Below are 12,152 nucleotides of genomic sequence, written 5' to 3' on the forward strand. Positions count from 1 at the left end.
TAATGCACCATCAGTCAATTGCAAAAGGCAGCTTTACTTGGAATAGCTTCCATCCTGCAAGGATACCTTTAACACCATCAGACAACAACATCTGCCTATCCCAGGTCCTTGGCAAAGACTCAATAGGTAGATTAAAATGCCAAATCCAGTCTAAACATCTGGCTGACTGTGTGACCAACAATAATAAACCCAGTTTGGCTTAGTGGTGAAGGCCCCAGGCCAGAAACCAGGAGACTGTGAGTTCTAGTCCCATCTTAGGCATGAAAGCCGGGTGGGTGACTTTGGGTGGGTGAGTGAGGGTGGGTGACTCCCTCTCTCAGCCCACAATGTCAGGGTTAGGCAACAAGCCAGTTAGTCAGTTCCTGTTGCAACCAATGGATCAACTTTCAACTGAACTGAAAAAAGTGGGTCCTTCACATGTGGGAGAACACTAAGGAATAATAATAATAATAATAATAATAATAATGTGTTGCAGCATCACACAAACCTGTAAAAAGGGTGGGGCTTGCATCATGATGATGCAACACTGCTTTTGTCATTCACTGTCCCTTTGTCCCCTCTATGACACAGCTGTCTGGATGGCTCATGCTATACAGCATTTTGAAAACTAGCCAAAACCATGCTCTTCCATTAGGCATTGGGCCCCTAGGTTAGTTTAACTGAACATATCCCTGATGCATTAGATCTCTATTATTGATTTTTTACTACTGCTACATGATTTTTAATGTCCTGTTCTTGGTTTGACTTTGCTTTACCCCATCGAGAGTCTGTTTGAATGGGGTGGTCTATGACTATTACAAAATAAAATTGCATCCTTAAACACACACACCCTTAGCTGACTTTGGCTGACCTTGCAAAACTAAGAAAGGTTACAACTAGTGAGCTCTCGGAAGGGAGACGATCATGAAACCCCCAGGTGGCGGGCTGGACTGGGGAGTTGGAAAAAACAGCCCAGGACAAGATAAGAAGAGGTCACTTCTGCATTGCTGCCAAGAAAACTCCATTGAGGTGTATTCAAAAAATATGTCTGCCATTAAACATGGTACAAAAAAAAAAGATTTATAAAAGAATAAATATATACAAAATGTGCATATTAGGAGAAATGCACACAAAAATGTGGATGGATGGTTATGTCGGCTTTTTTTCAGAAGTTACTAACTCACAAAAAATGAAATGAAACTGAAACTGATGAGTGCCCTAGACTTAATTATATTAAAATAATCTTACACAACAATGAAACTGGACCCACAGCTCAACCCAAGATTGTGCAGCCCATTCATAAGCATAGCTATCCTAGTGCATTTGTTAAATTTTTGGGAGGGATTTCCCATAAGTTTCAATCATCATCATCATCATCATCATCATCATCATCATCATCATCATCATCATCTGGATCAATATTTGATAGAACCACCTTAACCCAAGGCCTGGGAGAACAACCAGGCTTTGAATAATTAATGGAACATCATAAGGGTGGGCTATAATGTTATAATTTCATGTGTTTGATTCTTTGCATTTGGGTCTTCTAAACCAAGCATTCCTACTGCTTCTCACCCTACATGAATATGTACATTGGTTGAGATATCACTGCAGATGGATGTAGAAAGTTTATGCTTTTATCATTCCACTCCTGACATATATAAGTATAAAACATTGATTAAACAAACAAATAACTCCTGCTCTTTCTTTTATGAAAGCAGAAGTTCACGTTCAGTGTCTGCCTTGGTTTCAGTTTGAGCTAGTCTATGTTAAATGTTAACTAACAAGCTATCTACCAGTTATTTAAGATTGGGATCAGGGTGAATATCCACATTCCTTCCTGGATGAAATCTCCAAGACACATTGACATAGAAGATAAAAGATTTAGATGGTCATCAAAACACCTTACTGTGCTCAACATATACTTTATAAATGATAATTAAAAGTTCCACTTAACACCAATTTGAATTGAATGTACAAATTTCTCCTTGGGGGGAATGCTTTAAAAGAATGAAACAAAGCCCAAAGAGTTTCAATGAACAGAAGTTTCTCATCTTCAGTAGGATATCTAAGTTAAACTTGTTGCACTCTAGGTTAACTCATTTAAAGGTCTAATGTGCTGTGTGAGAAGGTTTTTATTCTCTGTTTCTCCCCCCCTCTCTCTTTCTCTCCTAATCCCTGATGACTCATCAACGTGAAAAATTGCTACCTAAAAACTAGGACAGTGTCAAATGTGCAACAGTAGCCTCCGAGACAAGGAAGGTCACTATTTCTGCTCACTCTGCAGCAACGGGGAGAACTGATAAGCATGCTGCTGATTCTTTCAACCTCTGGTCCTTCATCAAGTATATTAATTAATATAAACACCAGGGATTTAAAGGTATAAGGAAGCTAAACTCAAGAGATCTTTCAAGAGTGTCTTTAAAACACCAGCAGAGCATTGTAATGGGTTTGCCAGAAGAAAGAGGTCAATTTCATGTATGTAATATGTTTTGTGGCACTCACCCTGGAAGGCCATGGGCTCTACTGTAGAACAAATTTTGGGGTCTTGAATTGGATTGCAACGATTAGGAATCTATCTCAGTTCTGAAATTTACTTGGATTCCATCAGGAAATTCATGCAGCTTGGGTTACTTCTTTCTGCTTCTAAAGGGCTACAGGAATTATTTAACTGATCTCTAAAGAACTTCTGGAAGGTCTGATGATGAAGCTTTATAATAAATCTGGTACATTGGGATAATACTGGTAATCATCAGTCTATAAAGATACCAATTTCTATGTCTAAATCACCAAGCTTGTTTTAAGTAAAAATTTCAGAACTGCCGTAGCAAAAATACAGCATTTTCAATCGATTCACCAGTTGTTAGGTATAGCTGAAGTATTTTCCTATTATTGAGATCTAAGTTAGGGATGGCCCAACTTTCACCCATCATCGTGAACCTTTTAAGTTCTTCGGTGCTGGTGGGCAAACAGGTGAGTTGGCGTACTCAAGTCTTGCTTTCAGAACGGCATGAATGACAGCATTATACAAATTCCAGCTAGTGCCTTGCACATATTCTTTTGGAGAAGAGCTTACTTTGGGGAAAAAATATATTTTTTAAAAAAATTCTGAACTAGAGAAATGTATGTGCTAAAAAGAAAACTAATGTTATTTTATTTTTTAAAGAGCTTCTTGGGCAACTTATGTTAACAGGTATGTAACATGGGATAGATAGGTATTATGCTTAATCACCCATTATTTGTTCCAAAAAAAAAATAGTCAAACTTATTTAACCACTTGCATGCAGAAACATCTCTTTGGTGGACTTTTTGTGAGTGCATTGACCACGTGCTCTCAAAATCCCAAGTCTGCCCACACCCCCAAAAGTTGCCCACCTGTTGCATATTTTGAAATAGATTCCAAAATATTCCTTCAGATTCCTGGCCCTTTTCCTTTCCTCCCTTGTTATTTCTGCGTCAACCTGTTAATCAAAGTATCTTCTCTGCATCGCTAAGCATAGCAGCTTTAAATGGATGAATTTGTATCAAGGGTGTTATTGGAATTGTGGCCTATGAAGAAAATTCCAAGAAACTTTTTAACTCCAAGTTTTAGCATTTTGATTTATTAATTCAGTCCATTCTTCTTTTCATTTCCCCCTTTTTCCCTCGTTGAAAAGTTTCCTTGTCTCACTCTGACCAGGCTTCCCAAAATAGAGATCTGTAATATATTCCAGGAGCTAAACTGGCCCATTATAGATTTCTCTTTCTCTTAGGCAGAAATGCCATTTTTATGTGTGGTAAAGTTCAGAAACTCCAGGAGATACTTGGAAGAAATCATAGCAATTTTCTGTCACTCATTTCCCCCTCTGGATACCCCACAGCCAAGAGACGCATTCTCCAGGGCCACCAGTGGGATCTTTGCTGCAGCTGACAAGAAAGTGAGATCAAGCACTCTGCAATGGCACTGGGTTCTTAGGAGGTTCCAGCCCTGCTGTTCTGGATAAGAGATGTACAGAAACATTGTCATTGTATTCTCCATCTACCAGCCAAAGGAATATTCAGCACACACCTCCACCTTCAAGATGATCTTGTTTTATAGAGTCACATGTTTTATAGAATGACATGTATCTTCAGACCCCTCTTTTTTGCAGAGTCCTGAGCATCTCCTCTGACCATCTTTTCTGAAAACGGTGTGATTTTCTGCCATGTGAGGCTGCAAACATATGGAAATTGTCGGCTTAACATAGCTTTAGAAACCATCAAGACTTCAAAGCTCTCCCTCCAATCCCAGAAGAACCAAAATCATAATCCCACCCCAGCCCATTCACTCAGCCAACTGCAGATCCTCCGAAATGTTAAGTGGTTAGCAAACTATTGTTCCCATAAGATTAGAGGAATGGTAATGAAATTTAGGAGAATGCCAGTTGCTTCAGGATGCCTCCATATGCATTGAATGTCCTTTGATAGTAATAGAGATGGAGACCAGAATAACTTTCCTAAGTATCTCAGCAGCAGTTGAGACAAAGAGGCAGTAGCAATGGGATAAAAAAACCTACTGTTGGTCTAGCAATGGGATCTATTTGTCCACTCACAGAAAGTGATTTATTGGTTTCAGCCCAGCATTGTAGATTGGGAGAGAAAGGATTGATGGCCACCGCCAATATGCTCTATATTTAACTTTACTGATAAGGACCACTTGTCCTCTTACCCCATATCTCCCCAGTACTCAGGAGTCTAGGAAAGTAGTTCAGTCCTAGGTGAGGAGGGAAAGGGTTCAAAAGAAAGAAGATAAATGGCTTCTATTGGGCCAGCAAGTGGGAGATACAGGGATCTTTGCTACTACAAGATGTAGTAATAGCTACAATTAAAACATCATTAAATGAGGAAATATTGGAAGAGGACAAAATGTCTCTATACTCTTTCAAAGGGAATATGCTTGTACCTGGGAAATTTGAGCCCAAGAGTGTTCTGATGAATGTGTTGTGGCATCTGACTGGTTGCATGAAAACTGAATCCTGAGTAAGATCCCCCTCCCCTTTTGGTCTGAGCCAGCAGAGTTCCTAAGTCCTTTTAAAGCAGGGTGAACATTTCCCCACCTCTGTCTACATGGACATTCTCTCAGAGGTGAGAAAGCAGGTGATTATGAAGAAGGATTGAAGCTAACAATACACTGGATTAGAGTCTAAAATGACCCATTCTCCCTTCTGTCCCTCTCCCTTCTGCCAGCATCACTCCCTTGATTTGGACTCATATGGAAGGAAGCCAGAGAAAGCCCAGGAGTCTGAACAGATTTGTGATTTACAGGGATTGATTTCTTGAGTTAGGAGACCACTGGTTGGCACTAAAGACTTAATATTTTCTGTATCTCTTTGGTGCTATCTAATAGCCCCATTGCACATATATGGCAAACCTATTTGTAGGAGCTTTGGAAAACAAACCAATGGGGTGACTTCCAGAGAAGAAATGGAGAACTGAAGATGGCTTCATGAAAAATGGAGCTGACAACCACAGTCAAATGAAGAACCAGCTAGTAGATCGGCTCTTCGTAATTCATCTCTGGACAAGGAGAGGACTTGAGATTGCCCACAAGTGCTCCAGACAGTTGCCTCTCATGAGGAGACCACAAGACAGTGGTCTCCAGTGGGTTTAGAGCTCTGGAAGAAGAGGGAATAGCCCTCTTGCTCAAACCACGGAGAGTGTCTTCAAAATTTTGAAGATGGGACAAAGGAAAAATGAAAAGAAATCAAATTCTAGGACATTATTTGAAGAGACTAAAGATCAAGATTGTTAAAAGTAAAAGAAAGAAATACAGGTGCTGGCGAAACGTTAGGAAACAAAACTTTGAGAACACGGCCACACAGCCCGGAAGACCCACACCAGCCAAAGAAATATAAAGTTGGTTTATTTGATTAAAGTTAAAATAGGTATGTTGTTATCTCTGGTAACTCTTAATGGGCTTTTGCTGACATCAGGACTGAAATGGTGAAGGTTTAAGGATTTGTTTATGGATAAGAGATGGGATATGGTAAGAAGAGATCATTTGTTGTATTTTAAGAGAAGGTGATAAATTACTAAAATTGTTTATACATGATGAAGGAGGAAGTAATTTCTTATATATTTCTTTTCTTTTCTTTTTACTACATTCTTATTTTTTTCTTTTCTACTTTTCTTTTTCTTTTTCTTTTTTCTGCATTTTCTATTTTTTTTTCTTTTTATTCTTTTCTTTTTTTGTTTGTATTAGTTTGTATTAGTTTTTTATCTTTTTAATTGTAATTTTTAATAAAATGATTGTATGTATGTATATATGTGTATATATGTGTGTGTGTGTATGTGTGCGTATGTGAGTGTATGTGTGTGTATGTGTGTGTATGTATGTGTGTGTATGTATGTGTGTGTGCATGTATGTGTGTGTGTGTGTGTATGTATGTATGTATGTATGTATGTGTATATATATATATATATATATATATATAAAAGAAAGTAAGTCAATGGGCTGAAAGAGGCTACTATGCTTTCAAAACAATGCAAAATAAATTAACAGTACTGGTCTCCAAATACCTAGCTAGAACTTTAGCACATATTTTCTTCCCTTGTGAAAGAGCCCAAGAGGTAACTATAGAAATGCAAAAGCACCATTTTGCACCTATAAGAATTTAAATGGAATTCTCTTATTTAAAATAAGGAAATCTACACTCACCAATGTGGATAAGAACTTGTAGGGGGAAACACAATTGAGGGGGTTATGAGAGAGACTTGAGAGTTCTCAAGACTGTACAGGCAAAATGTAGCCCATAAGATCTTTCTGGTGAAACAATTCAATTTTTATATTTATTCATTTTTAAAGATTGAAAACCTTGGTTTCTTTGAGACTTTAACTTTTATACATAGATAGCTCTGTAATCAGCATGCAGCTAAAGGAACAAACAGATCTTCAGATCTCCTTCCACCCCTATCTCTTTTATTATCCTGGTATCTACCATAAAATATTGAAATGCAATAAAAGCAGTAAATTACATTGTGACTCTAATTGCTCTGCTGTTCCTTGTTTAACTGTATCCATGTCTGCAAAGAAGTGCTTCTTTTGAAATCAGTGTGCCTATCCTAAGCTATTATGTGTTCTGTGATAACTAAATTTTCCTTAGAGTTAATCAAGAGCTTCAGATAAAACTTTGCTGGCAATGTCTCATGGCTAGCAGAAAACTGATCTTTTTCTTAGGTCTTCTTGTGGAAGTCTGCAAATCTGACTGATCTGTCAAAGCATGGTCCTCCTCCATCTTCTGTGATTTCATGCACCCAGGAATCTCTTCAGGAGTCTTCGATCTACCTAGGAACTATCATGTCGTCATCATTTAAAAATGTCTAAATCCAGCTTGGTTTACCATCCATCTTCTTTTTCTCTACCTGTCCAACTCCAACCTCAACTCCAACTGTTTTATGCCAGCTCCTTAGCCTGTTTCAATTTTTTTTCCTCATGAGAAAGACTGTGCATGCATACGTGTTTGTGCATGTCTGTATGCATGTATGTGAAACTATAGAGGGAAGAGGGAATGGCCTTGAAGGACAGGAGGAAGAGCTGTGACCAAGGCAACAGTGAGATAAACCAGGCATGAGCCCAGGCCAAGAATGTAATGTCTCAGACAAGCCCCTCCTTAGTTCACATGAAGATAAAGGCAGGGAGAGGGAAGCACATTCAGACTTGCAAGATTTTATTGCTATTGCTTTTCAATAAAAGTAGCACTGCTTGTCTGTTTCTATTCCAGCTACTTTCCCCGACCAGTTTTATCCCCTCTAGAGACAACAAAACAGGATTGCAGACAGTGCTTAACTGCTGCACTCTGACACAGGGATTTTTCTGTACAACACTAACAGAATGAAAATAAAACTTAAGTGAAAAATAATAAATTTATTTATTTATTAATCAAATTTATACGGCCACCCATCTCACTGAAGGGACTCTCGGGAGCATATAATAATCCAATAAAACAACGCATATATAAAAACATTCATATAAATATATAAAAAATCAGTGTTGAAATTAAACATGATTAAAATTAAAGTTAAAAAATACAGACCCCAGGCATGGAGGAGAGTGAGTATATCCACCTCGGTAATGGAGCCATCTAAACCATGTCTCCGCTTCCCTGGGATCCCCAGGCCTGATGACATGACCAGGTCTTGAGGGACTTATGGAACATCAGGAGGGATGGAGCCAACTTAATCTCAGAGGGGAGAATGTTCCACAAGGTAGGCACCACGACAGAGAAGGATCACCTCCTTGTTGTTGTTCTTCAGTTGTTAAGTCGTGTCCAACTCTTCATGACCCCATGAACCACATCGCGCCAGGCCTTCCTGTCCTTCACTGCCTCCCTGAGTTGGCTCAGTTTCATGCTCATTGTTTCAGTGATGCTATCTACCCATCTCGTCCTCTGCCGTCCTCTTCTCCTTTTGCCTTCAATCTTTCCCAGCATCAGGGTCTTTTCCAAAGAGTCCTCTCTTCGCATTAGGTGGCCAAAGTATCTGAGCTTGAGCTTCATTATCAATCCTTCCAATTAGCAATCAGGGTCGATTTCCTTTAAGATTGACTGGTTTGACCTCCTAGCAGTCCAGGGGACTCTTAAGAGTCTTCTCCAGCACCACAGTTCAAAGGCATCAATTCTTCGGTGCTCAGCCCACCTCCTGGGACCCACCAAATATAAGTCCCAGGCAGATGGTAACTGCAGCATGCCTTCTCTGCCAGATCTAATGGGATGGGCTAATGTAATAGAATAAATCATAAAGATTAAGAAATGCAGCAGACACATTTTGTGGAAGGGAGATATTCCAAACACAACATCTTAAGAACACAATAAATGGAAGATACACACCCACCTTCCTCAGTCTTTGTATTCAGACAAACAAGAGGAGTCACATGTAGCAATCATCCCATTCAGTCCTAAAGTCCTTGAGAATCTAAAGAAGCTCAAAAAGAGGAAGAGGAAGCTTGTTTTATATTGTAGTTTGGCCGTCACCAGCCATAGATTTATCCATGAACCCTAAACTTGTTTTATTGTTTGAAAGGAGCTGGATTGATCCGAAGAGATGGAATCTTAGTAGCTTTGTGCAAAGAACTCTTGGTACCTGGGTATAGAATATAGTATAAATGCTATAGAGCTTTACCAATAACCCAATACAACAGACAACATTGACAAAGTTTCATCAGGCTCAGCTCCAGCCCCCATCTATAGCAGAAAATGCAAAGTACAGCCACATCCTGGTTGTGACTCTGTTGCTTACTTGACCTCCTTCAGTTTATGGAAGCATGTCCTAGCATCCAAGAAGAACCTTCATAATAGAGAAGAACCCAACTGCAGAGATTACTGCTGAGAGACATTTCTTTGAGAGATGGGGCGTTCTTCAGTACTTTCGACCTTAACCATTGAAAGCTTTCCTAGTGAACACGAGAGTCTGAAATTGCTCTCGGAAACAACCTGGCAGCTGATACCATTGTTGTAATAGTGATGGATTTGCTACAACTTGCACCAGACAGCAAGCTGGCTGCAACAGTTTGGACCAACCACCTTTTCCAAATACTTTGCAAAGACAGACATATGTCAACTGCATTTCAATAGCCCCACGAGAAAGTACAGATAAATACACAGTTTACAAATGCAAAATGGATTTCTTCATGAGGTTCTTTTCCTCTTAAGACAAACATAATTCACTGGAATTCCATTGGAAATGATTATAATTTAAGTGAGGGTTGCCAATATGGTGCCTTTGGGGTTACCAGATTTTCGGCATGACCTTTACCCCCTTTTTACATTGTTTTCACTAAATACTAATAAATAAGAAAGGAACAAGTAATAAATAAGTAATAAATTGGAAGCTGGCTTAAAACAAAGAAAAGCATCACCTTTTAATATTGCCTTTATTTACCAGAATGCCTCAGGTCCCTTCATAGCCATTTCTAGAAATTAAAAATGGGGCTGGATACAGCCCAAATAATTGTTCTGAAATGTGTCATCCTATAAATAAAAAAAGCATCCTGGGGTGCTCAAGCGCTTGCTCTTTTTGTGACCAACACTTGGTGAGCATACCGACCATATGTTCTCAAAATTCCACGTGGATCCCAAAATACTAAGGAGCCAAAAATATTGGCTTAGGGAAATAGGCAAAGCAATAACCCACAGATCCTAGTAAAACTTACTTCGATGATGTCTAAATGAGACTGGAGATAGGCGATGAATTAAAACCATTGCCTTAATTTTTTGTCCATCTTGGGACTTGAATGCTGGACTGTACAGTTCTAGGTTGGCCCCGTCAGACCCCTTCGCCTCTTCTGATGAAGCATGTGGTCTTCCATGCAGAGGAATCTGGAGAAGAAAATGGTGTTGCCTCATCCACGTGGTCCATGCAGGAAGAACTGTCTCAGGAGCTGCTGCGCAAACAACCAGATTTAAGTTCTCTGTTAGTTTCTATTTATGACTGCCCCCCCCCCTCAAAAACCCTGTTTTCACAGGAGAAGCCAGTATTGTTTTAGCTAGTGCAACCAAGACTGACTGGCTAAAAGTTTGGTTTCTGCTCATCTCTGGGCCCAATTCTCATCTTGCATTGCTTGCTTCCATTTAGAGATAATGGCAAATGTCTCTTTCTTGATCAACTGTCAAACTGTCAGGAACACACAGCATACATTTGGGGCTGGGAGCTGTGGGTGGAAAACATTGGTGGGGAGAGAGAGAAAGAGAGAGAGAGAGAGAAAGAGAAGGAGGAGGAACCATCTGTTTCCTTGACAAGCATTTAGTCCTAATATTTTATCCTGAGTAATTATTCCAGGTCCCTTGTGTCTGGCAACTTCGCTGAGAGGAGACATTAAACATGTCCACTATTAAATGCTTTTCACATAGAAAGCAGGATTTTATGACCCCATAACTGCAGAATCAGTGGTTTTATGCTCTTTAGCCTCAGCGGCATTGCACGTTTGGTTCGCCCACACAGGCTCTGCTGAGGGGAGTGTTGATTCAGAAAGTAGCACACTGTCTCTGCTCTGCAGGAACAAAGCTGATGACGGTCGTCCATTCCCAATTCAGCAGCACAAACAAGGAGCACATGCTTCCACATGCCGCCAATCTCCCTACTAGGGCTGCCTGCTAGATCATGCTTATTCTTGTTCATCCTTTTAATATACCACTTTGGACTCCCAGGCTGCTGGTCAATTAGTTTTAACATCTGTACCGAGCTTAGCAGCATTTCACTGGATCTGCAAGTTTCTGAATCCAGCTGACTAGTCTCATTATCGGTAGGGGGAAGAAAATGAGTTAACCCTGATTAGAACTCTCCAGTTCGCCCACTGGAGCCTGTGTTTGGCCAAACAGGCATGTGTGAGTAGAAACAAGCCCATTAAGAGTGCTGGGAGACAGCTGCTGAAACGGCCAAAAGCGTGAGTAAGTTTATTAATGAAGTTAAATGCGCTGATAGAGTCCTGGCATATTATCCTCTGTTCTATTCTCATTGGGGTAGGGTGGAGGAGGAAACAAAAGAGAAGGAGAAGGAGAAGGAGAAGGAGAAGGAGAAGGAGAAGGAGAAGGAGAAGGAGAAGGAGAAGGAGAAGGAGAAGGAGAAGGAGAAGGAGAAGAGAAGGAAAGTTGAAGGGGAGGCCCTAAAATTAATTGCCTTGCATTCACGTGATTGGAAGAGTATTGGAAGAAAGAAAGGAGCCCAAAAGAAGTCTCTTGTTTGGTCTCTCTCTCTCTACTCTAATGCCCTTAGTGCTATAAAAGATACAGAGCTGCATCTCCGACATATGCGAGTCCACCATACCAGTAGGACTGATATGGAACTGCCTTGTTTTCTTCTAAAGGCTCTCAGGAGAAAACAATTAAAAGAGTGAGGAGGCCAGAACTGAGAATGAGATTTCTTTCCACTGGCCTGTTGAATATTTTTGCTCTTAGCCTTGCCTCCTATCCTTCAAACTTTATCTCTGAATTGCTAGCTTACGCATTCAATGGTAAGGTCACATGACACATTAAACCCCTAAATTTAGATTAGGACAGCACAATTTGGGGGTTCAGAGAACAAGCCATGTCCCAAAAATCATAGCATGATGGCCTGGTTCCTACAACATGCTAAGACAACGGTTGGGTTGTTGCAACGTATTTAGCACAATCAATGCAACCCCACTTTAGCCCAGTCTCTGTGTTGGGCAAACCCTGCCAATG

General features: G+C 40.0%; 1 protein-coding gene across 1 annotated transcript in view; it reads left to right on the top strand.

Annotated features, from left to right (window-relative positions):
- Positions 1-2,889: 2,889 nt before the first annotated feature.
- The window catches only part of LOC148214336 (uncharacterized), a 65,950-nt gene continuing 56,687 nt past the window's right edge, over positions 2,890-12,152 (top strand). The window contains exon 1 of the mRNA XM_088152999.1: positions 2,890-2,952. Coding sequence (XP_088009125.1) covers positions 2,890-2,952 — 63 coding nt within the window. The remainder of the gene's footprint in view (positions 2,953-12,152) is intronic.

This window comes from Python bivittatus, unplaced genomic scaffold, assembly GCF_059951505.1.
Source record: "Python bivittatus isolate LINGU-HERP-01145 unplaced genomic scaffold, Pbiv_v1 ctg000570_np1212, whole genome shotgun sequence".
NCBI lineage: Eukaryota > Metazoa > Chordata > Lepidosauria > Squamata > Pythonidae > Python > Python bivittatus.